Here is a 26,652-nt window from a genome sequence, read left to right on the forward strand (position 1 = left end):
CTTTGCTATCGCTGTATTAGCTAACTCTTGGCAAGAAAGTGAATAAGCATACAGCAACTCATAATGTTAAATTAGAGGTCTTATATTGTACAAAGTGAGTTTTCACCCCTGTTTCATCATAAAGCAGGTCTAGGTGCTGTATAAATACTTTTAAAGTATCAAAACACAAGCCGCAGAGAAATGCACACAGCATGTTTTTAGAAACTGTTCCTTTAAACGAGTCAGCAGGACTTCCTTAAAGTTGTGATGTCACAACTACACAGTCACCGCCCCCAGCAGAGCTGTGGTTACATTAATACTGTCAGAGCTGATGCATAGATTTATACAGAAGAACTAAATACCAGATGGAAAGTTGCCGCCCATTCAAACATATGAGAAATGCAATGAGAAGATTTCTGGCTTCTGCATTTACTTCCTGGTTATGCAGCCCACTGAGTATGTGCAGAAGACCAAGTCCGCAAGTTCCTTCTGTAGACTTTATATTGCGATGACATCACCGATAGTCAACGTTGCTAACAGTTCTTGGTGTTCTGTCAGCAGTTTTACAGATGTCTCTTTTATAACGGCTGTCTATGGGGGGAAAAAAAATGCTTTTTAGATTTATTTTTGTTGCAATACCACGAGTAGCCACCAGGCCAGATTGGAAGGAAAGCTGAGCACATGCAGCAACACGGTGGATGGCGTCTGCTCAGGCCTGAGAGAGCTGACCAATCAGAACAGACTGAGCGTTTTCTGGAGGGGAGCCTTAAAGAGACATGCACTAGAAGAGAGCGCTCAGACAGGAGGTTGAATGGAGGTGGGCAGTGGACACTATGAGAAGAAGAACGTGCTTTTTGGGTGAACATTCTCTAGCCGACATCCAAAATAAAAGCACAAACCTGAAAATGAGCATAATATGAGACCTTTAAGTTGTGTTTAATAAGAGTGAGTTATTTTGGGTTTTCAGGGTCTAAATGAGTCTGGTCTTCCTCCTCGTGCTTCAAGACGCAACACTGACACTCAAAATGGTGATTTTTCCAGTTTGGTCTCCTATTTTTATGAATGAAGGCGGAGGTCGTGGGCCTCTGCCATGTTCTGCTTCTGACCACCAGGGGGTAGAGCGACACGCAGAAAGAATAGCCTCCGACCTCTCTCACTGTTCAGGGCTGTGTGTGTGTGTGTGTGCGTGTGTGTGTGTGTGTGTATGTGTGCGTCTCCACAACATAAAGGCGACGTTCACGGCGAAAAACTTGCAATTCATGGCATGGAAGAGTCAGCGGGCAGCCGCAGCCCTGTGATCTGTGCTCGGTGAGGTGGATGAGGAGCGGATCACTTCTCATCGAGCCGATCAGCAACACAGCCTGCCTCGTCTAAAGCTCGCTCGACTCGAGTGCTGTCTTCATTTGTTTTTTCTTTCTCTCTCTCTCTCCCCCCTATGCTCCCCTGTCTTCTTTTTTCGCGTGAAATCTGAACCCAACATCCGCGGAGGGTTTTTTGTTGTTGTTGTTGTTGTTCTGTCTAGTTCGGATGGCAGATTGAAGCAAACTCAAACATTATATCCAGAGAAGAAGAGAGGGGGAGAGAGAGAGAGAGGGGAAGAGAGAGGGGGGAGAAAAAGAAAGAAAGGAAGAGACATTCGGGCTCTCATGCTGCAGCGTTTCAGATGCCTTCAACTTTGAGCCACAGGGACAACCCCTAACCTCTGTTTTTACACGAGGGGGGACAGACGCGCAGACATCTCCGTCATCTTCCACTTTCATGAGAAGGACTCGCCTCGGCTACGGGCAGATCGGAGACTACGCGGGGACCATGGCAGCTACTTTATCGGCGGATGAAGAACAGGTAGGCCCCGACGAGCTTTTTGGGTTTTTTTTTCTTTTCTTCTGCTTCTTCCTATTTTTTTCTGTGTCACATCGCCTCCGAAACGCCTCCAGCCCCCTCGGCCCCACCTGGAGGTACTTTGGCCCTGTGCGTTTTGCGTGTTGCGCACCGGAGGCGAGCAGCGGCGGCGCTGCGCAATGGATCCGTTGCGAAACGAGAGCGGAGCGGAAACATTGTATCGATTTCTGGCGCTTTATTGCTCCGGTTGCATCACTGCCAGTTCCTCTCCAGCGGCTCAGCTCGAGCTCGAGTGTTGCGAAACAGGCCGAGCTCGCCTCAATCAGCCCCCCCTAACAGATGTAAAATATCCGTGTCGGCTCTTTTTTTGTGTGGAGTTCATTCGTGGGTACGGACCGTGACATGACGCCGGGGGGGGGAGCGCTGGAAACGCTCTCTGGCTTCCACATATTGCCCATTCAGGAATGTATACAGTAGAAAACTCCGCTTGTGCTCTTACGCTGCTGATGTGGCTGTGAAGGAACTCACATCCAAGTGTGTTTAATGAGGCATCCATTCACACGTTTGCACCGATATCAAGGGGGAGGAGATGTATTTTAAAGGAGCACTATGTCATTTTTGATGTTTTACTATTTTAATTTTTAACACTTTTTTCAATAAGTGTGTAAACAAGCTGCTCTCAGATTAAAATATGTCCCCACAGAGCACTGTGTGAAGCTAGAAAGGTGGTAATGGCTTATTTAGTCATGAAAATGAAGACAGTTTGTTTATTTAGTTTGTTTTTAGGCATAAAAGAATCAGTCAGTGAAGATCTTTGGCTTCTGATTCAAATTTCTTCCCCAAAACTACACGATGCACCTTTTTCAGTTTGACTGTTCTGACCTTTAATGTGAGATATCTCTCCTAAAAAAGCTGTTGATGTTGTCCCCTGCATACGCTATTCAAAGTGATCTGATCAAGTGAAGAAATTGATCTTCTTCCAAAAATGATTTAATCCAAACTGCATATTGTCTTTATCAGTTTATCATTCCTCAGAAAAAAGTGGGGCTTGCAACTGGTGATTATTTTGATCACCCATGAATCTGCTGATTAATCGATTAGCCTAGACTACACTTTGATTTTATTATCAACGGGGGGGGAATTTCCTTTTCATATATTTTAATAATCGCTTCAAAAATGAAACTGTCAACCTATTATCAAAATAATTTGCTGATTCATTTCCTTTACACTGACTGATTGATTAATCGACCTAACATTGCAGATGTAAAAGAATGTCAGTAGTAGAAAACCTAACAATATTACCTTTTGAGAAACAGAAACTCTTCTTATTTCTGTCAGTCGATTAACTTAATAATCATTTCAGTTTGAGTGTTATGCACCCGTATAATGTCTCATGGATTGATGAATTTCCCCAGGTCAGCCTTCATTGATAAACTCATATTTATTAAATTATCGATTGGTTGTTGAGTAAATGGTATGAAATGTCGATCAATCCCGTATTGTTCTGTCAATCCCCCAAAGACCTTCAGTTTACTGCAACAGAGTAGCAGAGAAAACTAAAAATATTTACATTATAGAAGCTGGAATCAAACCAATTGTTGTCAAAGCAGTCAATAGTTGACAACTTATGGATTAATCATCGCACTACTACAGGCAACCGAGAGTAAATGATGGCATTTATCTTGGATCTTAGTTTAAATGTTGCCAGTCAAACTCACTGTGGCATAAACATGACCAGATGTAAGACAGCCTAACCTGAGCCGAGCAAATAGACTTTTATACATTTTGCTCTGTGCACAGAACAGACTATGGAAGAATAGCAGTCAGTTTTCACCAGTTAGATTCTCTGAATCTTTGTATGATTTCATTCAGAGTCTTCTTCTTCAGTGCAGGTCAGGCTCGTGCCTTCTCTTCCCGCTGACTCCTCTCATCATCTGGCCAGCAGAAAGCCTTATCTGGCTACTCCATTTCCTGTGTGAGCCAGGGCCCCCGCTAGGGTACCGGACGCCCTCATTACATCCACAGCCTTGTGGGGGGTGTTTGGGTGGATTGTGTGTATGTGTGTATGTGTGTGTGTGTGTTTGTGTGTGTGTGTGTGTGTGTGTGTGGCAGGGTGGCTCTCTCGGGAGCGTACACGGGTGCAGTGGAACTTTATTCTAAAGGCAGCTGTTAAAAGCATTTCCACTAGACTCGGGGGAAGGGGGAGTTTATGAGTTACAGAGTGTGTGTGTGTGTGTGTGTGTGTCTATCATGTGCTTTAGAGAGAGAGAGAGAGAGAGAGAGTGTGTGTCTGTGTGCGTGTGTGCGGAGTCTACTCCCAGGAAGCAGTGTAGTGAGAGGAATTGAGGAATAAAGAGAGTGACGTTATTGACTTCCTGTTTTGGTATCGACCCGTGCCAAATGGAACTCGCTGAAGTGCCGCTCTGCAACAACAGTCCTATATTTGTAAATAGATTAGTGTAGCATCTGTAATCAAGTAGTTACTGGAAAGACAATGTCCTGGGCAGCCATGACTCGTCTTAAAACATTATAATAAAGAAATGCATCTGCCCCGTCTGTGCGACTGAGGTGTAATTATAGTGCGCAGTCACCCTCCACGACTTCCCATAACCTTTCATATGAATGTCTTTTAGCTGAGACATTGACAGAGTCACCATGTACAGAGTGACTCCGTCTCGCTGGAATTTGGATATAACAGACAGCATGTCAATACTGAGACATTAATGACCAATTCTGGTAGCAAAGAATCATGATGGTAGTTAGTAACCAATAAAAACAAATCAATTGTTATGCCAGTAAGACAGCATGTACAAAAAAAACTTCGCCCTGACATTGACGCATCCAAATGAAATGCAGTAATGAACCAGAATGGCCCTCAGTAGAGTGCATACCTCCACCAAAACCCAACAGTCCTCTTATACATTTACAGATTCCAGATACTTTTAACAACACCCTATATCACAGTGTTAAAGAAAGTGAGAAAAAAAATCCTGAACTCTTTATCCGATGCAGCACCAAAAGTTAATGGGGTCTATTCTGGGACAAGACCCATCCTCCATCCAGGTTTTGAGGAAATCTGTTCAGTAGTTTTAGTGTAATCCTTCTGACCACTGGTGAAAACACAACTCGGGCGGTCAATAGAGCTGTATCAGTGGTCAATTAAAACTTACCCTGAAAGGCAACAATCACAGTAAAGGTAGTTTTTTTTTTTTTAAATGGTTAAAAAAAAAACACGTAATTTTCGGGTACATTTTAACTTTTTGTGGCTCTTTTAGTAATAAAAATATAAGACAGTCGTGCGCAGCAGACACAGTTGTTATTGTAAACCCTATTTTGTATATTTACAACGAAAACATTCTGCGGTGTGCAACATTGCACAGTGAACAAAATAATAAAAACCATCCTCAACATGTGTGGTCACGGTTAGCAGCATGAAGCTGGAAGGATTCATCAGTGTGGGCAGTTGTTGCATAAAAAAACCTGAATAGAAGGTGGTGGGATGAAGCTCAGCGTGAAGCTTGTAGGTGGAACAGTTTCTGAAATGGAAATGGATGAAAGCGTAAATATGATTAAGAAAGATGACCCTTTGATAAGCCAGGGTTAACATTTGTAATTGAGTTACGGCTCTCGTGAAATATTGAATAAGCGAGGGTGAACAGCCCACAGGACTGTAGTATTGCCTGTGATGGTGAAATGAATCCTGCTCTGCTGTTGCTTTCAAGTACAAGTGCTGAACGTTGATGGTTCCAGCTTCTCAAATGTGAAGATTTGTCTACACACAGTAGGCGCAAGGCTGTTAGGAAATCGTGAAAAGAAGGTAACGTCTGCACATTAACTCCATGACACAGAAGCTTGATGAAAACCATCTTCATCGGGTCAAACTAAAAAACTTTGTCAAGCAAAAAAAACATACACACATTTAAACATCGTGCAGACCAACAAGCAGATCAGCTCTATGATGATGGGTGTGGTTCATCATCCAAACTGCCCTTAATAATAAACATGCAGAACATTCAACAGCACCTCGATAATCACCACAATACATTTAAAAAGATTACACGAGGTGCCACAGAAATACAAAGACCATTATCAAAACATCAAACACAACTGTTGTATAAAATTAAATGATTTATCAAATCAGAATCACATTTGTCTCGTGAATCAAGATCCAAGTTCACCTGCTCCTGCAAATATATTAAAGTGAACAGTTATTTTTCAGGGTCAGGAACATGTTTTTAATTCGAATATACTCCTTGAAAATTGTTATTTTTCAACATAATCCCGTATTTTGAAATCAAACTATTCCATCCTAATATTTGTTTGTTGTCTCCTGGTGTCTCACACCAGATATGAAGTGGACCGAAGCTACTGTTGACAAAACACATAATCAGAGTTAATATGAATAGCTGGTTATAAAAAAAAAAAACACACAACATTGGTTGCTGTGGGTAAGTCTGTAAACACTCACAATTGCATTAATTGTAATACTTTAGATGTGACAGTAAAGGCTTTGAGAGGAAGTGTTCGTTTAGTACCTTAATCAAAAGTTCTTTCAGTTTTTCTCCAATTCAATAGTTTTTCCTTGTAGTAGCAAGTTTTCTGGGGCAGGGTCAACATATGTGGACCTGTGGACTTGCTTTTAGAACTATTTGGCAAAGAACCAACCACAACTTCATCCACTTACTCACCGCAAAGCAGGTTCCAGCCACAGTGGACCTAATCAATTAGTTATTGACTGTCACTGTCAACCCCTCCAATGATGGCAAACAGGATTACGTAACGTCGGAAACCATGTGTTTACAGTGTACGCGTCAGTATTTCAGAACAATCCGAGGATGTAAAGTCAACAGAACCAGTAAAGAATTTACAAAATAGAAAGAAACGCTAGTTGTGATCAGAGATGCACTCTCTCTGACCTCTCAGTCTATTTAGATTCTTTTCAGGCAGCGAGAGCCTGAATGAAGCGTTTTAAAATCTGTTATCAGGAACTTTGAGGAAAAACTCTTCTTCCATATCAGAGCTGGAGTGAGCCAAGCAAATATTTATGCATCCTCCAGGACTTGAATAAGTCACTCCTCCGCAGCGAGTCTTCCAGTGCAGTCTGGTGTGCTATCATGAAAACAAACTGGTTCATCCTCAAATTCCACTCTAGCGGATATGGCCCCTAGTGCAGAAAAACCAAACAAGACCGGCTTCTCCAGGAACAGAGGGTCACTGCCTGGAGTTGGCAGGCTCTCCTTAAAAGGCTAAGAGAGAAAGAGCAGCTGTCAGAACAGTGAAATCTTGGAAACCCGAGTGTACCTGACAGCAATCTGACAGGAAGTTGTCTTTGGCCAACAGCGAAGGATTAAGGCTTCGCAGTGCAACAACAAGGAGCAGACGGCTCACGTTCAGCGGGACCGATGGACTTTTTTGTTAAAAGGCAGGAACCAGAAAAGTGTATTATTCTTTAGGTAATGTCCAACATATTCTTATCGCAAAGACAGTGACACTGTAGATCCACACAACTACAAAGTATGGAAACAAAATATGCATTTTTAACCCCAGAAGTAATCCTTGCTAACCTTTTCACAACATTTTCTGAAGCATCTACAGATTTTTTGTCTTGTCGACGTCATATATTAGTCTTACTGCAGTCTCCTAATCGATACGTTGACGGAAATAATTGCGATGTCCAATATTTTGATAAGTGATTTATTGTTTCAGTCATTTGTCAAGCAAAGTGCGCAATTGGAAGGCATCATTTCCAGCTCTGAATCTTACTAAATCATTTTGTAATGATAAGACAAATCAGTGCTCTGGCTCACGGGTCTTTTTTCTGTCCATCTGGTTTCGGAAGTCGATGGTTTGGTTTCGCAGCAGTCCGGCTTGAACCAACTTGAACTGAACCGTCATTTAGAGGACAGAAGATTTAATTCAGCCACTCATCAATCTTCTGAGGCCCTGAGCCGTCGTCTTCTTTGTGATTTCCAACCAGATCAATGGCTCCATTAATTGCACACCCACCTAGCTCGGAAGATTTGAAAGGAACGACAGCGAGTTTCACCCGGTCACCCAGTGGAAGCTGGACGAAAGGGAGAGAAGAAACTACCCAAAAAACATGTTTAAATAACACTTCTCGCTTGTCTTCTTCGGTGACTGGAGCTGGCTAAGCTGCAGGGCCATCATGGAACACTTGGGTCATGTGGTCAGAGGTTGCCTGGGTCCAGACCTTTCAAGTCATATGTTCAAGAGTGTTCTCTGCCGGGGGATGTGGATGACCTCCCTTGATCTTTCTCTTTGCCGTCTACAACCATTTAGACCCTTTTCCGAGTCAATGCTGTGACTAGTTCTGGTCTGGTGTCCACATGCAGATGATGTCAGAATGCTGTATCTGCCGAAGACATAATGAGATGTGGTTAAAAACACTGGAAAGCTCGCAAAGTGGAGCTTTTTATTTACAAAGACTTTACAAAAGGAAATAATGAACTTCCTTGCTTAAACTTAGCATAGCTGTAGCCTTCTTGACTCAAAATAGACACCTAGTTAGATATTAAAATAGTGTGAGTGTTCTCATTAGACCATTGAAATGCCCCTGTAGATTAAATACCAGGCTTAGAATAGCCTATGAATTTCTCCATTGGCACGTTAAAACACAATATTGCATCAAACACGTCATTGTAGGAGCAAATTGTGTAGATCGTAGGTCTGAAATATTCACAAGTCAACTGAAAAAGTCAGTGTTTTATGCCAGTATTGTTGAATCAGCTCAGAAAGATCAGAAATCCATTCTCTAATTCACAGAAAAGCTCAGAGTCCTAAGAACGCCCCTCCACATTTCTCGCCATGAGAATCGGATATGAACCGACGTCAGCCCTGTCAGGTGCAATCATCCCTCATCCCTTGCATGTTAAGGCATCTGAACAGAGCAGAAGCTGCAGGCCCTCCTGTCTGTGAAAGCACTGGCTTTCCTGAGGGGAGACAGTGGCATCCTGTCTTTAGGCCCAGCGCTCGTCAGTGATCGTTTTGTATTCCTAAAGAGCTGTGGACTCCCAGAACTTGACTTCCTGTCTCCCTCGCCTGCCCCTCCGCCGCTGTGGCTCGGCAGAGAAGCGGAACCCTGTGTTTTAAGTGTGAGCTTTCACTGCCTCCTCTGTCGCCTTTTGACGATTCACTGGGTGCTGACTCGCTAACTCTGTGGGTGCGGAGGGTGGTGGGGGTGGGTTCCTGAGGGAGAGTATAATAAGAGCAGAGGGGACAGGAAGCCTCTGAAAGACTGCTGGCTACATGCACAAGTTATTCACAAGATGGGGGGAAGGCCTCTGTGGTAAACCCCATTTCCAAATTACAAGTGCAGTGTATGATATGAATTTGATTAGTAACATCATGTTCGATTTAACAGTGTAAGCTAGCAAACTCCACGTTAATTAATTAACTAACCTAACTTTGCCTTGACAGCCTGCATCTTCACCCTTTAGTTTCTAATTTTCAGCAGCTATTTTCAGTGTGAAAGCTATATAAACTGAGCGTATGCTTACCTTACCGCCACCAAATGGCAGACAACGCAGTGAGCCACTTGCTGGTGAACAAAGAGGTCCATTCAGTGGCTGAGGAGCCCAATTTGGTGAGTTGGTGGAGACCAAAACAGAGCTAAAAGAAAAGTGAAAATGGCATTATATCCACTAGGTGCCTAAGTGAATGCTAATGTTTCTATATCTGCAGGAAACTTCATCAACACTAATATTTGTTTTTACAAATGTTAGGTTTCTGTTGCCTCCATATTGCAAAAAATCTCGCTAGACTTAAAGCTGGAGTGGAAATTAGCAGGAAAAGGCTAAATTTTGAAAGCTACTGCCCTGTAGCTCTCACTAACATGTGTCAGCGGCTAGTTGGCTACGTTCTACGTGCCCTCTCAGCTTTGCTAGGCAAAAAATACTCAAACAACTCTGTTAATACCACAATCAAATAAACACAAGGAAAGTAGCCGTCTCAAACATACCTCCGTATGACAATGCTACCCAGCTTGAAAGTTACTGCTTGCTGCTGTAGGTGTGCTTTGTGCTAGCTTAAGAAACATATCCGCCAAGCCTAGTGGAAGTCTCTACTCATGCTCAATCAGTTATTTTATTTTTCAGAACATTTGATTTATAGATTGATGTCAAGATGTTAAGAGATGTTTCTACAAACACAACCAATAATGCATCTAGAATAATTTGCCAACCCTAGCTTTTATATTAAACTTGAGTCATCAGAAATCTTTTGCCTTCCTTAGGCTGCAGCCAGATTTCACAAGAAACTCACTAGTCTCTTCATCCTGACACGTGAAAGCTTTACCATTACATGGTTCAATGGCCAATTAATCATCGCCGCCCAGGTGAAGAGGAATAGAGAACCAAAATTGTGTTCTGAAAACAAATCAAACTTACAATTTCATTGCCACCTGTGTCATCCTTTCAGCAAACATAATTTATGTTGTTGCCAATGAAGAACTGCTTCATTAGCTGATGCCTCAGAACTTGCCAGCTACGATTAACAGTCTCAGGATTTTGCCCCGTCATAATTGCAGTGTCATGTCATAAATACCATTCCAGCAGCAATCCTTCCTCTCCCCTTCTTTTTATCATTCATTCACTTTGTTCACTCTGAACTTGAAGTTTTCTCTTACTGAACAAAACCCTCCATTTACATGTGTCACTCCTTGTTCATTTTAGCGCAACCATTCACTGAATTTCTTTTTGTCATGGCTTCCAGAAAGTGCCCAAACTTTCCCCAAGATAGCTGTGGTTAACACACGTGATGTGAGAAATAACAGAAATAACTTGTGTGAAACCCGTCGTTATGGATGGCTGCACAAATTACAGTTCACACATTGCGAGCAAGGCTCCGCTCATCCTTCATACTATACAACAGCTTTTGAAACGCTGTCATAGAAATGTCTCACCAGGCCATAACATTATCAAATATTCTGCGAGGCTTTAGATAGCACTTCCTCTGAGGATGTATCGAGTTTAAAGCCCAGTTTCACTTCCTTCCTCATTGACCCTTTCGATTATGTGAGTACAAAGTTTGTGACCACATCTGTGTCTGTTTCAGGCTACCAGGCAGTTTCTGGAGGAAATCAACAAGTGGACCAGTCAGCATGGAGTGTCGCCATTGTCCAGGGAATTGGCCGTCAAGTTCCTCATGGCTCGCAAGTTTGACGTCCTCCGGGCCATCGAGCTATTCCACAGCTACAGGGTAAGAGGACATAAGACTCATGGAGGTGGCCGCTCCATATGTGGGTGTTGGATTTTGCTACTGAGATTTTATTTTTTAATGTCAGCATATTAATTGGTTGACCAAATGGGCAGTTTGCACTATAATCACTTTATAAACCCCTACGGACTGCAGTCTAGGTCACAATATTTAGCCGAGCAAATTTTGGTAATTATAAATATGCTAATGTGTCCCATCTTTGAGAACATTAGGCCAAGATCTAAAAACTCTACATCATTCCCACCGGGTCGACATTGGAGGTTGGAGCTTTTAATGTTTAACGGTTCAAAATAATTACCAAGTAAAGTCAAGTTCTTGTGAAGCCTGGGTGTCTATTGAAACTTAAGCATTTCGACATTTGGCATTTTGCACTTTAGTTTTGGATATATAAACATTTTAAATCTATTTTTGTCATTTGAAAAAATGTGCAGAAATCAATGCAGGATCGTTAAAAAGCTTGTGAGAGAAGTATTCAGCTACTTTACTCAAGTAAAACTATTATTAACACACTGAAATCACTCTAATACAAGTAAAAGTACCGGATTCAAAACAAGTAACAGCATTTTAGTTATAAGCAAAATGTACTGTTGTTTTGCAGAAAATGGTTCCTGGTGTAGAAGTTTAAGGTAATATATACCTCTTATACTGTATATACATACAAACAACATACATACAACATATATACTCTTGGGTTGTTTAATCTACAACAATTAATTATATTCTATAAAATGATCGTATGTTCGGAGGATCACTGTCTTGTGAGAGCCACATATCTCTGAAAAGTCAACTCCCCACGAACTCAGAGAAACGGCCTGTTTTCAGCTTTGTGACGATGCATTTTCCAGCTGATCTTAGAAAAGGTTTTTAAATAGTTGATCTCGCTCAAGAAGTAGGAAAATGTTCGCAACCCATAAAGAAACACTTAAAAATCATCAAATTCAACTGGACAAAGAGGCGATGGAAAATTGTAACTGAAAATTAACTCAAAACTAAAGCTATTATTCTTTCCACCACATCTCAGACGTAAATATGATTCTAAAGTTGCCTTAAATGGAAATAATCAAGTAAGTAGTATCTGAAATTTGTACTAATGTACTGCACTCGAGTAAAAGTACTTAGTTACATTCCACCACTATAGAACTTGATGCGAGAAAAGTTAACTTGTGCAAAGAATAAGTAAATAAGCCTAAACATTCAAAATCGTTGATGTTACCCACACATTTTTGGTTGTTCTCTTTGTTTACGTTGAGATTCGATACTCGGCTCTGTTGGACTAAAATTGTGAATATCATAAAGCCAGAATACATAACCCTGTCACCGTGCAAAAAGGTGTTGTTTATCAAATACTTCTACCTTTTTTTTTCTTTTTCACAACTGGGTCAAGACAGCGAGGCCTCAGGGACAGTGATGTTCGAGGCATAAGCTCTGGTTTCTATCCACAGATTCCACCAAAGCCAACAAACACCCAAAACCTGCTCACTTTGATATCTCTGAGAGCCAGACGAGGCAAACTCGTCTCAGCTATAACTCGGGTTGTTTTGGTGAAAACATAGTTTCCAGTTTTCTGGAAACACATAACTCATGAGTGTACACACTTTCTGTTTCACGTTATCAGACTAATCTACACCCACAGTGGAACAATGTGTCTGCTTTGTGTTTCTTGGTTATCACTCTAAAAGTCAGTCACTGTTTCCACAATTTATTGTAAAATACGAGCCTCTTGTTTGGGCGATTGTGACATGTAACTGCAGTCTACTATCTTCTCGAATGATTACAGATGAACAGAGATAACTGGTGACATATTACAAAGGACAATGACTAAAATCAAGACAGCATACGATGTTGCATCCTACAATCCTCGCTATATCTGCCGCATTTGGCATTTAAAATCTATTTGCTCCGAAAGATTAGCGGTCGAACAACACAGAGGCCGACCCAGAGGTAGAGAGGTAGATGTCATGGAGGCACACTTCACTACATCCACAGCACAGGAACACGAGGCCTTTTCATTGAATACATGTCTTCAGAAGCCAAGTAAGAGATTGCTGGAACAGATGCACCAAAACCCTGGAGCCACACACACACACACACACACACACACACACACACACACAGTACTAAACACTGGGAGGGGATGTCTCAAGAAGCAGCATGCAGGCTTATTCAGCCTCCCAGAGAGCTCAGAGCTTATCACGAAATAAGTGTTCATTGGTTGGTACAGCTGAGGTTATGAGGTCAGAGTAAATGAGGAACATGAAGTTTCACAGCCCTCGTACAAAACAAAATTTATGGAGCTGAATATTTTATAATGTATAGCTGAAAAGAGTCGACACATGGCTTCTCTGTACATTGGCTAATTTAGTTTTGGGCTGTTTTTGAGCAGCTCCAACATTAAGCAACATTCTTGAACATTGTTCTTCTCCTTTTTTGTTTCCTGTTTGTTTCCTGTTTGTTTGTTTGTTTGTTTGTTAGGCTTTTAACCACCGCCTTTTGGAGAACAGAGAATTGAAACCATTTTTAAAACATGCATTAGAGTTTATCTATAGCAGCTGGCTGTATATCTGCAGTAGGGTCCCAAGTTTGAGGTCCTTAGTTGAAATACTTCTATTTTGCACAACTTTTTTCATCACAAATGATAATATAAGCCTAATAATTCGAGATTTAAAAGTTAAATCTAATTTTGGTATATCATAGTATTTGGTATGTCCCACTTTTGCTTTAATGACTCAAGCTGGCATGGACTCCACAAGTTTGCACCGACTGAACCACATTTATGTGGGCACTTGAAGACTGAGAAAGCCAAGCTTTTTACCAAGAACTTTTACTGAACACTGTCCAAAGATGCTGGGATAACATGAGTCATCAAGTTTCACAGAAACTTGTGGAGTCCATGCCGGCTTGAGTACATGCTGTCATTTAAGCAAAAGAGGGACACACAAAATAGATATTGGGAAATCTATGGACATTTTTTTAAGTTTCACCTTTACACTCAAACTGTTAAGCTTATATCATAATCTGTAGTAAAATAAATAGTATTATATTTGAAACAATTACAAAATAGAAGCATTTTGACTTGTGGACTCAGACTTTTGGACCCCACTGTATGAGAGGTCACCTGATATTGTGCCACAGCTGGGAAAAAGATAAGTGCAGTCTTAGGAAATACTGAGGGCCAATTATAATCAGGTATATTGTAATTTCCCCTTTTACTTTAATGACAGCATGCACTCCAGCTGGCCTGGACTCCACAGGACTGTGTAACTCTGTCATGTCATGCTGGGATAACATGAGTCATGGCAAAACCTCTTGTGATGTCACAAACAGCCTGGCTTCCTCAGTCATCAAGTGCCCCCATTTATGTTCACTTGGGTCGAGGACAAGTGACTGTGGAGTCAGCAAGTTCTGTACAAGCTCGTGGAGTCCATGCCAGCTGGAGGGTATGCTGTCATTAAAGTGAAAGGGGAAAATGCGGACTACTTGGATACTCTGAAATTCTTGGACATTTTTCAAAGATTCAACTTTTCACTCAAACTGTAAAACTAATGTCATTTGTAATGGAAAAAAATAGTATAAAAAAGGATTTTGACTTGTGGTCTCAGACTTTTGGACCGTACTGGACATTGAGAGGCCACCTGATTGTACACCACAGCTAAGAACAAGATAAGAGCAGTCTGAGGACTCGCTGAGGACAGATTAGAACCGAATGTAGCAGAAAAAGATGTCTGCTCCCTAAATATCACAGAAATAGCAGTCGGTGACCTTGGTGATATTATTACCATCAAACCGGAAAATGATGATCAAGAGGAAGCCTCCGGCGGCTGGGCCTGCAGGTCTCATTTACTTTATGATCTCAAAATAACATCTATATAATAACATAATCAAGACCTTCTCCTCCGAGTCAATTCATAACTACCGGGGAGTTGAGGATAATGTCTCATTTTCTCCCTAAATGGTCTACACTGCTCTAAATTGCAATTCTGGCCAGATTTGAACATGCAAAGTGGGATTTATCTGCTCAGATCTGCTCCGGTTTATCCACTGCAGCTAACGGAAAGTTCCCAGACGTCTTGCACAGACTCTATAATGACCTGAATAGCTTCAAGACGTGGCAGGATTTTACCACCTACCTTTTTTAGAGCAAAGTTGCTTCAATCACCAAGGTGGGTTCTTATTTCTCCGATGAATAGTTGGCCTGCATAAACGTGACTCATTTGTGAAAACCTCGAAAGTGACTTTGAAAAGGATTAGTCTCCCCTGCCACACCACAGTTCATTTAACTCGGTTTAATGCTGCGTCAGCACCAGGAACAGGGGCTGGGTACAAGTAATTTGTCAGAACAAACTAAGGGGGGGGAGTTTCCAGTGAAGTGCTTGTTTGGTGGTGGGGGACGTGCAAACAGGCCAAGCTGGCATTCAAAGTGAGGTGCTTGGTCATGTACGCAGGGCCTGATATGAAGAAATAAATGTTTTGTTTGGTAGTTAGCATTAGCCCTGGGGTAGCCCAATTAGCTCGATGCCACAATCGAGTGCAAAAGTCTCTATGAAAAACCGAGCCCTCTGTTAAAAGCAGCTCAAGTAAAATGATGGGAAATTATTTTGGGTTTCATGACACCTCCTGGGAGGTCAGGTTCATCCTATATTTAGGGTGAGGTTTGTTCAATTACAGTTAAGCGCTTGTATTGTTTTAGAGAAAGAAATAGTAAATACAACAGTCAATGGAAAAAACCTCCACCCCATGTTTGGCTCTAAAAAGGAGTTCAAGAAACTCCCACACAACCTCAAGGGGGGCAGAAAAGAAATGGAAACCTTGCAGAGAGGGGATCCTCCTGGCAGGAAAGTGGGGCGTGTAATTCTCCATTGTTCACAGGGAGGAATCCACCTCAGTGTTGACAGCCTGTTATAGTCACACTCCACAGCCTGACTTCACCTGCTGTGATCTGTTTTTCTGCAGGAAACACGTCTTAAAGAAGGAATCGTCAGACTTCAGCCTCAGGAAGAACCTCTGCGCTCAGAGCTGCTCAGTGGGAAGTTTACTGTGTTGGTAAGAGTCTCCTAAAGATACAACTTGTAACATTTTCACAATAAATGTCCAGAGCCAGACATCCAGACATATGACGGGACAAATGACAGATGATACGTTGGAGAGTGAGGAAGGAAGCTGGCAGTGTGACTAAACATTATGTGTATAAAACTTTCCTCGACCGAGAAGCTTTCTGTCTGAGTTATGTCAGATAGCTTTTCGTCAACAATGGCGGTTGTTTGACAGCTTTTTAAAAGGAAAAGTCTAGTCTGATGTGATATTACAGAACAAGTACAGAATAAGGAAGGCAATATTCTATAACCCAAACAAAACAAACAAAATTAGAAGACCAAAGTCAACTGAATTAATCCTTTTTATCTGTGTCCAAAACTTGATACACAACTTTTGTTCTACGTTGCTGTCCAGAATCTCCTGAAAACACAACAGACGAGACAGATTATATGCTAACTCGAGCACCAAAATGCACCATTAACTCCTGTTTGAGTAACATTTGCTACAAACTACAGTGTGCAGCTCTTTTAGGAACCCACTGAGTCTTTCTTAAAACTGACACTGTATACCTGTGACCTGTTTTTAAAGATTAGCGCTGCAGGCATGGTGAGACAGGCATGGTAGGTTTTGGTATTTTTACCGTTTCAGCTTACTTTCCCTTATTTGGCTGTTAAGGCCTCAGGTTTTATGTGAAGTTCTTGTTATTGTGGATTCTGTACAGTTCTGTCTGTTCTGAACGAAGGTCGATATAGTTCTTGTAACATTCCCTGTTTAACACGCTACAGTTGTTGGGTTGTCTTGCTTTGGATGCGTTTCCTTTTCCCCTTGAGTTAAACACGGCTTCTTCTGGACCCGTCAGGGAAGCAGCCTGCTTTGTAGATCAATACATTACACTTCAAAGAACTTGTTAATGTAATGAGCTCATTTTTTATTCACAAAAACTTTTAGGGAACAAACTCTAAAAGCAAGTTGTCTTAATGAAGAGTTTTAACGGGCCTTTTTGGGTGCAAGTTATTGACAGACTGATGTGCCATGTCGATATCCTGTGCCAGATAAATTTAGCCTTTTGTCAGCCAAATCACAACCGTAAACGATCAGAGCACGCCCACACAAACGCACTCTCCTGTCGCTTCCCCTCTTCCTTCCCCATTGACGTGCCACAGTGGCATTGATGCTGCACATCCTCTTGTCTGACGTCGGAGTTCTCCAGCCTCAGCAGCGGGCTTCATATCCTGTCTGAGGTATTTTTAGCCCGTTTGCCCGAGAACACAGGCTTATTTGCTTACAAAGGGGCCGCGTCGCTGTGTGTTTGGTCTGTGGCTTCATTCAAGTGAGGAGCCTGCAGTTCCTCTGACACCAGCAGTCTTTTGAACTGATCAGGTTTTGACATGAAATATAAGTTCTGTGTCCGTCTCAGGAAGCAGGAAAAGGAGCCGTAAGACCTGCAGCATCATTTTCGACAACAATTGTTCCTCCTGTTGAATTGTCGACAGCCCTTTTTGGCGTTGTGCCAGTAATCAGCACATGGACTGAGGTGCCCCCCTGTGGTCATTGTTCATCCTTCATTTGTTTTGCTGCGCAGCTTCCATTAGGCTGCCCCGTTGTCACACTTTAAACTCAAGTCAAGTGGTTAAAAGTACCACATGACTTTCCTCGAAAAACATGACTCCTCCTGGTAACGATTTCTTCATAGAATTCATGCGTTTAAGGAGAAATTGGGTCACAGTTACTGGGAAAGGAGAAACGGCGAAGAGAGATTAAACCTTCAGAATACAAATGTTTTTATCAGAAATGTGACGCATTGCACAAGAGCTGCAAAGAGCTGATTGGTAGATTAATCGCTTAAATGTTAAAGCAAAAATGTTAAAAAAAGGTTGCTGGGCCCAGCCTCTTAAATATAAGGAGCTGCTGCTTTTCTTTGTAAGTTGTGATAGTAAATGAAAAGCCTCTGAGTTATTTGAGACTTTTGGCTGGACAGAAGGAGCAATTTGAAGACCTCATTTGGGGCTCGGGGAAATCTTGATGAGCATTTTTCATGTTTTTCTGACATTTTATTGACAAAACCATTAATCGATAATGGAAATAATTGTTAGTTTCAGCCCTGATGGCATCCTTTCTCAGGAGAACTGAGGGAGGCCAAAAAAAGAATTTAACCCATTGCTGATGTTGTCATCAGTTCTGTACAGGGAGTTTGAGCTGGAAGTGAAAAGCATGTAAATTTGTAACACCAACTTGAATGCTGGTATAACCTGTTAGTTTTGTGTATTACAGAGTGTACGGGACCCATCAGGGGCCTCCATTGCCTTGTATACGGCCAAGCTTCATCACCCAAACAAGACAGGCAACCACGTGGTGCTGCAGGCCCTCTTCTACCTCCTGGATCGGGCGGTGGAAAGGTGACGACAGTGGCTTTTTGTAGCCTGAAAATAAAAGAAGTTGTAAAAATGTGTTATCTGATCCATACTTGGCAGCCATGTTTTTCACTAGAATATTAAAATATTCTCCAAGTCGGTTAGTTTTCCATTAGGGAGTCCTAATCATCCACGGCAACCATGCTGTATTTGAAGTGTTCCCATATCTCATAATGTTGTCCGTTTCCTGAGTTGCTGCATATGCAAGCTGTAATCTGACCCGTTTGTAAAGACATCCAAAACATTAACTGACAGGCCTGATCTTCTGTTCGCCCACAGCTTTGAGACCCAGAGGAATGGCTTGGTGTTCATCTACGACATGGCAGGCTCCAACTACACAAACTTTGAGCTGGACCTGAGCAAGAAGATCCTGAACCTGCTCAAGGTTGGAACTACAGATGCACTTCATGTTTTAACCAAACAAAAGTTGCCAAACAAAGCCAATGAGATTAATGCTGCTGAGAAACGGTGTAGTATTTACTCCTCTCCAGGACCAGGTTGATACATAACTGTTAAGTTACTGTGGACTGTGTAATTCTCAAGAGTGGTGCTTTTTTTGGCAGGTACCTGCAAGTAGGCCTGCACCTAAGTGTTCTAGTTGCATATCATCTAGTCAATAACGGAGACATGTCAGCATCACATGTTGATGTGAACCTCGACTGGAGTGGATGAGTTAAGCTCATCATTTGAGTCAGTACATGCAGATGTGAAGCACTGCAATGTAAGGTGGAGAAAGCGTACATATGTGTGTTTGTTTTCAAGGACTAGTTAACTAAAAGAGGGTGAGCTTATGTGAAAACACAGGCCAAGTCTTGTTTTGAGGATCCCTATTTATCTCAAACCAAACAAACTGGCACATGATTGTCCAAATTGTGACTTTCAAAGAAGACTAAAGCAAATTCTTGGACCTGCAATTACCAACCGCCGGTCTACGAAGTCTGCTCTGCTTTTTTGAAGCACGTAAACAAAAAGAAACTGTTTTGTTTGCTTCGTCAACTTTTCCTCAATCCCTTGATGCGGCATGTTGATCTGCATCCGCATTTGGTCAGTTTCTGTAGTAGAAAACGTAATGAATAACAAGTGAGGATGAAACAAGTTCTGTTGATGGGTGATCGAAGTGGTCTGTTCTAAGTTGTGCTGTCCTCTCTCCACCAGGGGGCGTTCCCTGCCAGGCTGAAGAAGGTGCTGATTGTTGGGGCTCCCGTTTGGTTTCGAGTGCCCTACAATCTGCTCAGCCTGCTTCTCAAGGAGAAACTCAGAGAGAGGGTAAATCCAGATGCTTGTTGCTCATTTTCTAACATTTGCACCGATCAAGACTTCTGAAAGAGTCTGTCTGGTTTATCTGGAGTGGTGTACAATGAGTGAGAGGGCAATTCAGGGCCATTGATTGTTGTAAGTGATCATTTGATCAGGTGGGTTTCTCTAACCACTGATTTACGCTGCTTCCTCACGTGTCCCCGGGATGTTCACTGAGGTCAGTCACACCTCCACCTTACTGTGCCTGAAGAATTTCATGAGTATGGATTGCTGTAGGGACAAAGTCACCTGATGGCTTTCTGTAAATTACTACACGAGCATTAATACAATCAATAATAAGCTAATAAATAAATGACATGAAATGAAGTATTCACATTGTAGATACATGTTGAGCAGAGGTATTTGCATGAAATGTACCCATATTGGCTCCTGTCGACCTCTTTCTCTTCTAATTCAAGGTCCAGATGGTGAAAATGGCCGAGCTGCGCCAACACCTCCCCAGAGACTGTCTCCCCCAGCACCTTGGAGGCCTGCTGCCACTGGAAATGTACAGCTGGAACCAGCAGCTACTGGCGGGCCAAAACGGCCGCGTAGACCCAGTGGACGAGCTGGTGGGCATCCCAGTGGAAGACGCTTCCATTCACGTCCCTGGACCTGAGTCCATGCGCCCGCAAGAGCTGCTGACACTCCTCGGCAGGCTCCAGCGCTCGGGCATCCATCAAGAGTATGAGGAGCTCCGCAAAGAACCGCCGCCTGGAACCTTTCACTGTGCACAGTGAGTTTACAGCAGCAGAGATAAAGAATATATATGCTGAAGACTTGGATATTTATTACAAAGTTGTCTTACTTATCATCTTTTTTTTTACTTTTCCCAGAGAAACTGTCCTAGTTTAGGCTACTTGTGTTCAACAGGCGACTAATTACTGTGGACGTAAGCCCACAAAGGTAGCAGATGTAGACAAATGATGATGTAAAATGAACAATGAATGGATTAGACCCGAACAAAAAGTTGATCTGAAGCTAATTTGATAATGAATTAAAGCAACAATGCCACAATTTGCACCGCTTTGTCTTTGTCGTTTTGAGATGGTAAATTCAATATATTTGGATTGTTCGCCATATAAAACAAGTAATTAGAATATGCCACCTGGGGCCTAGGGAAATTTTAATGCACAAAAATGATTAAAACCTGGGACATCAGGCTTACTTTTGTCATTTTGAGTATTGGATACAAGACTTAAGTGTCATTGGTAATTGTTTCTCTTATTTGTCTGCAGATCAGTCTACAATCAGGAGAAGAATCGCTATGGAGATGTGCTGTGCCTTGATCAAACGAGAGTTCGTTTGAAAGCCAGAAGGAACGAGGTTGGTGCTTTTTTAAATATTACATGTGTCATTAATATCGAAAGAAAAAAGACAGCCAGTTCCACTCATGGTCACTCTCAGCTGCCAAGGCTGCCACACTGCCAGTATTCCAGCTTCACAAGCGAGCTGGTATTAGTCCAGCCAGGGAGAGTTTAACCAACGGATTTTCAATCTGTTGTTTTTTATTATTTAATACCCTGTTAGCCTCATGTAGGACAACTGAAACAATCTCATTCAGATCTTAGCGCCATTCACTTTGAGAGATTTCTTGAACTGCACTGCACTTCAGATTTTGCAAGGATCCCTGCCATGTTTATGCCAAAGTTTCACTGTTCCTACAGAGATCAGACTACATCAATGCAAGCTTCATGGATGGCTACAAACAGAGGAATGCATACATTGGTACTCAAGGTACGACAACTGCCAGATATTTTTTAGATGACGCTCTTTTGATGGTTCTCTGGAGCACTTAAATATTCATAAATTTTTAGAGATTGATACACAGATGGTGACGTGAAATGTTTGCCAAGAATGGAAGAACGAAATGTATGAAATGTATCCAATTTAAAGTTGTGATCAAAAGGTGAACCCAGATGTGGGTTTGGATTTCCTTAAACCTGTTGATCCGCACAATATATAAAGAAGGATTATTTAATTGTCATTAGCATTGGACCAAGTACTGAACCTTGGGGTACACCATGACTGAAGAACATTCAGAGATAATCTGTGAAACCTAGTGTGGGTCTTTAGATGCCAGTATCTTCTAAGTACTATTTTACTGAAGACATCAAGGGTGAACTTCTCAGTCTGACAGTAGAAGCTGGTGGATGTACAAGTGCTTGAAGGTACATACAACAGTCTTGACTGACGTCTCTTGTTAAACTGTGTTAGGACCACTGGAAAAGACCTACAGTGACTTCTGGAGAATGGTGTGGGAACAGAACGTGCTTGTTATCGTCATGACAACCAGGTAATTTGAGTAGATTTTTGTGAAAATCATTCATTCTTGATTGTTGAGTGAAAAAGGGGCGCCTTCATGAGATTGGTAAGGATTGGAACTGTGTGCTAAATATATGTAATCGTCTCTGTGCTGCAGGACAGATGAGGGCAGCCGGAGGAAGTGTGGACAGTATTGGCCTCTGGAGGAAGGGGGGCAGGAGGTCTATGGCCATATGGCAGTGGTTAACCAAAGGGTTGATCACCACACCCACTACAACCACACCACCCTCGAACTGCACAACACTGAGGTACACAGATGGACCACTGAGAGAATATGTGGGGAGGTTATTCAAAAAGCAGCAGTATTCAGTTTGTCAACGAACGCAGGGAAAATACATGCACAGTTGAGTCAAAGATAGATAGATAGATAGATAGATAGATAGATAGATAGATAGATAGATAGATAGATAGATAGATAGATAGATAGAAGTTGCTCCAGTGAGATCTGTTTTCCTCTCTTTATCTGGGTCAGATGGAAGCAGGATAAGTAATGTAGCCCAGACATCCTTCTCCTCCAGGAGCCCTGCTGGAACTGTTTCTTGACTTCATGGTGTCTTGTCATCACCATGAAGTTGCCAGGAATCCAGAAAAGACGTCAGGAAGTCCCCGCTTCAAGCCAAGAAATAGTTCTAGCATATAATTCTCTATGAAACTACAATGTTCATCTTTCTGCATACAGCGTTAATTAGTACAGATCCAAGCTAGCTGATTCCCCTTGTTTTTAGTCTTTAGTTTATGCTAAGCTAAGTTAAGCTAATGGTGCATTCATGTCCTGTCGGAATATCAGAAAAACATATTTCTGACTGGGGAAAATCTCTATCAAGCCAACACTTTAAGAGCAATGCAACTAAAAGTGGCAACAAATGTAAAACAAGCTTGAAACTAAAAATAGTTTTGTATCCATTCAGACATGTGAACAGAGACAAGTGAGTCACTTCCAGTACCTCAGCTGGCCTGACTACGGCGTTCCCACCTCAGCAGTGACTCTCATTGACTTCCTGGGAGCTGTGAAGAGGCAGCAGAGGAAAACGGTGAAGGCTTTGGGACCTCAGTGGACAGGCCACCCACTGGGACCCCCAATGGTGGTCCACTGTAGTGCAGGGATTGGGAGAACAGGTGAGGTCCCGAGGTTGTATTTTTCCACAAGCTTGACGTGTGATTATTGGTATGTGTCTTCATCTACATATTGTTTAAAAACTATAAAAAGGCCATTTGTGCTTCGTTGTAAATAATCCTTTCTTTTTAAGTGTCACTGCTAAGAACCCATGTTGTCGGCAGGTACCTTCTGTGCCCTGGACATCTGTCTGTCCCAGCTACAGGACGTAGGCTCACTAAATGTGTGCCAGACGGTGCGACGCATGAGAACACAGAGGGCCTTCAGCATTCAAACCCCGGACCAGTACTACTTCTGCTACAATGCCATTTTGGAGCACGCCCAACGGCAGGGACTGCTCCCGACCAATCAGTGAGCTTCAGCCCTGACTTCCCAAACCAGTCCATGAACCCTGAGATCTCTGCAGTCAATCTGTAAACTCCGAGCTGTGTTGTGTGACCAATTAGTGAGCCCAGGAAAGTTCAGACTTCCTCACTGAAGTTGTCTGTTGAAAACTATGCCATTCTCCATTTGCAAGCCAGACCAAGACAGGACAATGACAAGACAAGTCTTGAGTGTTGACATTAAGATGTTTCAACGTGCTAACATTCTCGCTTCCAACAATGTGACATTTAGTTTCTGTCGCTGAACAATGTCTCGTAAAGTATGTGGCAGCGAGGACAAACTGCTCTTGTGTTGTGCAGTTCCGTGGCTCTGTGGTCAGGCACATTGGGTGAAGTGATTGGGATCATTTTCATTTATTCTGTTTGTTTTTCTGCCACTTTAAATGAATTGTTTAGGGGAACTTAAAGGAGTGTTTCACCCCAAAATAAAAGTTCTATCAGTATCTACTCTTCCCTCATTAGTTAAAACTTAAAGGTGCAACATTCAAGACTTCACTAAATTTGTAAACAGAATGTGGAGGAATAGCAGTTTTGACATTAAGATGTATTGTGTTGTAATGTTAAGCATGCTAGCCCTGGCCCAGCCGGGTTCAAAGCACTTGTGTCAGCTGCGTTAACGCCAAAAACCAGACGGCTAGCCGCGTGGCTAACTGAGCTATCTAGCTAACGGCAGCTACAGTTGGCAGCAGTGAACAGTTACTCGGGTGATGTTGGGCCAAGTATTTGTTGTTGAGTATGAATTCAACAAGTGGCCATGGCATTGATTTTGCACCATTAAGGTTGTAACACTGCAAAACAACATATTTAATTTTAAATTACATTTCAGTCTAATCTAAGAAGTAGCCTTAAATGCCGACGTTAGCAAAGCAAAGACTTTTCTCCATGGAACTTATGCGGAAAAACTGATTTATGGCCAAATAAATACCTCATAGGCATAAAAATTCTGTGCACGTACGGACGACTATCTAGGTCAGGTGCACAAAGTAAGCATTAACTTAATTTTGAATATAGCTGAAATGGAACTACAATGGTAAACTTGTATTTATTTTTCTTTTGCCATTATTTGAGTTTCAAGTAAGACTGGGAAAGAAACTGACTCAATTCTCAATTTTGGGGTGAAATGATCCTTTAACTATATGAAACAATTTTTATTCCGATCGTCAAGCTTGATCACCACTTTTATGCAACAGGAATAGGTTTAACTTTACTGGTGATTTGGGGGGAAGTTGGCTTAGTTTTTACACCTCCTGTGTGCAGGAAATACTGTGGTCACTGTAGTGCATTTTCAGCATACAGTATGGGTCACGTAAAGATGGTACGAGCTAGTTCTGCATAGTCTCAGGAGTGTCATACTGAACACAAGGAGGTGAAACTTTCCAAACATATCGCCAAAAAAAACAATTCAGTGAAGAAGTATTTTGCCAGGAGGTTGCATGATTCGTTCTCCTCTGCCTCAGTAAATCCCCCCCGAATGGCAGGAAAGAGGAGTTAAAGCACATCCAAGATGATCAGGTAGTACTCTCCCCCTCTCTGTGATCACTCATTAAATCGCTGTCCATGTGAATTCATCTTTAGTTGTTTTTTTTCTTTTTTTTTTTTTTTTTGTTTTCCTAAATGTATTCACTGAACCCCAGACCTTCCATCTCTCCTGAATATTTTTAGATTTCCTGACTCGCAGTAGAGATAGTGACCAGTGCCTGGCCGCCTTTGCTCACTAGCAGTGCCATCATGCTTTAGCGATTGTGGGAGTGTATTGCTCAGTGCCCACACACATGCACACGCAAACACATTTAGAGCAGTCTAAAGTGACTATGCCAACTGAAGCGTACGTCTGTGTTCATCTGTGGAAGTCATCAGTTAAGACCTCATGAGTAGTGCAATACTTTTTTTTTTTTTTACATAAATCATGTCTTAGCACTTTTAAATAATTATTCCCGATGTGATCTGAGATTAGACTTCATTGCGATATGATGGGATGACAAATAAAACGTAATAGTAATTCTGTAGGTCTACATGTGATGCTGGGATAACTTGATCGTTATTTAGCAACGCTTGAATATAAAAACATTTAGCAATATTTTGGACTCACTGTAAACATCTGCGTAGAGCTTTAGTGAGACAAATCGAGAGGATTCCACAGGGGAACCACAAGTTAAAGACAGAATAGCTAAAGAAGCATGCACAAATCTGTGCCTACACCCGATTAAGTCCTTCTTGGGCACTTGAGAGTCAGAAATCTTGTCTGAAGTATATTTTCATTGTTGTTGTGTTTCTTTAAGTTCTACAGACTGTGGTTGTAATCCGTGCTTTCATCTGGTCCCAGTATCTTGCCATTATTATAGAGTACATGTACAAAAACTGAGTGTCTGTGTCATACGTTGCATTATGCTGTTGCTGGGTGAAAAAAAAAAGTGTTCTTTACTACAGAATTCATATTGAATTTGCTTGTAGTGAAGCATTTTTAAGTCTGCCATCCTCGTGCACTCTCATTTTTTCATTAGAATTATTTTTCCTTTCAATGATGGACGCAAAATGTGCCCTATTTTATTTTTCTATTGTATTCAACAACTGTTTTCATATGATTACCCAGGATATACAGTTATCTACATTAATTTTATATTTGTTTTATTATAACCTATTACGTTATCATTCGTGTGACTATTGAATCAAGCTATACTGTATTAAATACAAACTGTCAACATATACACTTGTTAAGTGTTTGTGTGTTTTTAATGACATACTGCACGGATTTCAATTGAAATGGTTCCCATTTCCCAATCAAGAATTTGGTGATTGAAGACTTTTTAGTTGGTCTTATTATTTGGTCAAAGACTTAAAGGTGCAGTATGTAAGAACTGGACATCTGGCAATTCTATCATCATACTAGCATAAGGGGCGGTTCTAGGGGGGGGGCCAACAGGGGCCAATGCCCCCGTAATTCCGAGTCTGGACCCCCCTGTGGCCCCCTCGACAGGGAGTGTGCATCAATAATACAATGACAGATTTCTTGCAATGATTTTGTTTTGAAGGGAAAGGCAGA

General features: G+C 41.8%; 1 protein-coding gene across 1 annotated transcript; it reads left to right on the plus strand.

Annotated features, from left to right (window-relative positions):
- Positions 1–1,139: 1,139 nt before the first annotated feature.
- On the plus strand, positions 1,140–26,315 carry ptpn9a (protein tyrosine phosphatase non-receptor type 9a). The gene is made up of 13 exons (XM_030424969.1): positions 1,140–1,821; positions 10,891–11,034; positions 16,003–16,092; positions 18,355–18,479; positions 18,774–18,879; positions 19,650–19,760; positions 20,210–20,526; positions 21,029–21,116; positions 21,458–21,527; positions 22,008–22,086; positions 22,213–22,363; positions 23,024–23,231; positions 23,394–26,315. Exons 1-13 carry the CDS (start codon positions 1,738–1,740, stop codon positions 23,582–23,584), a joined length of 1,764 nt encoding a protein of 587 aa, XP_030280829.1. The 5' UTR covers positions 1,140–1,737; the 3' UTR covers positions 23,585–26,315.
- The last annotated feature ends 337 nt before the right edge of the window (positions 26,316–26,652 follow it).

This window comes from Sparus aurata, chromosome 8 (genome assembly GCF_900880675.1).
Source record: "Sparus aurata chromosome 8, fSpaAur1.1, whole genome shotgun sequence".
NCBI lineage: Eukaryota > Metazoa > Chordata > Actinopteri > Spariformes > Sparidae > Sparus > Sparus aurata.

What these genes read in the sequence shown, in the direction of transcription:
- ptpn9a (XM_030424969.1), top strand. Translation starts at nt 1,738, where the DNA reads ATGAGAAGGACTCGCCTCGGCTACGGGCAGATCGGAGACTACGCGGGG. An exon ending in AGATCCTGAACCTGCTCAAG is followed by an intron (nt 18,880 to 19,649) that starts GTTGGAACTACA and finishes TCTCTCCACCAG; the next exon opens with GGGGCGTTCCCTGCCAGGCT. An exon ending in GGAACCTTTCACTGTGCACA is followed by an intron (nt 20,527 to 21,028) that starts GTGAGTTTACAG and finishes ATTTGTCTGCAG; the next exon opens with ATCAGTCTACAATCAGGAGA.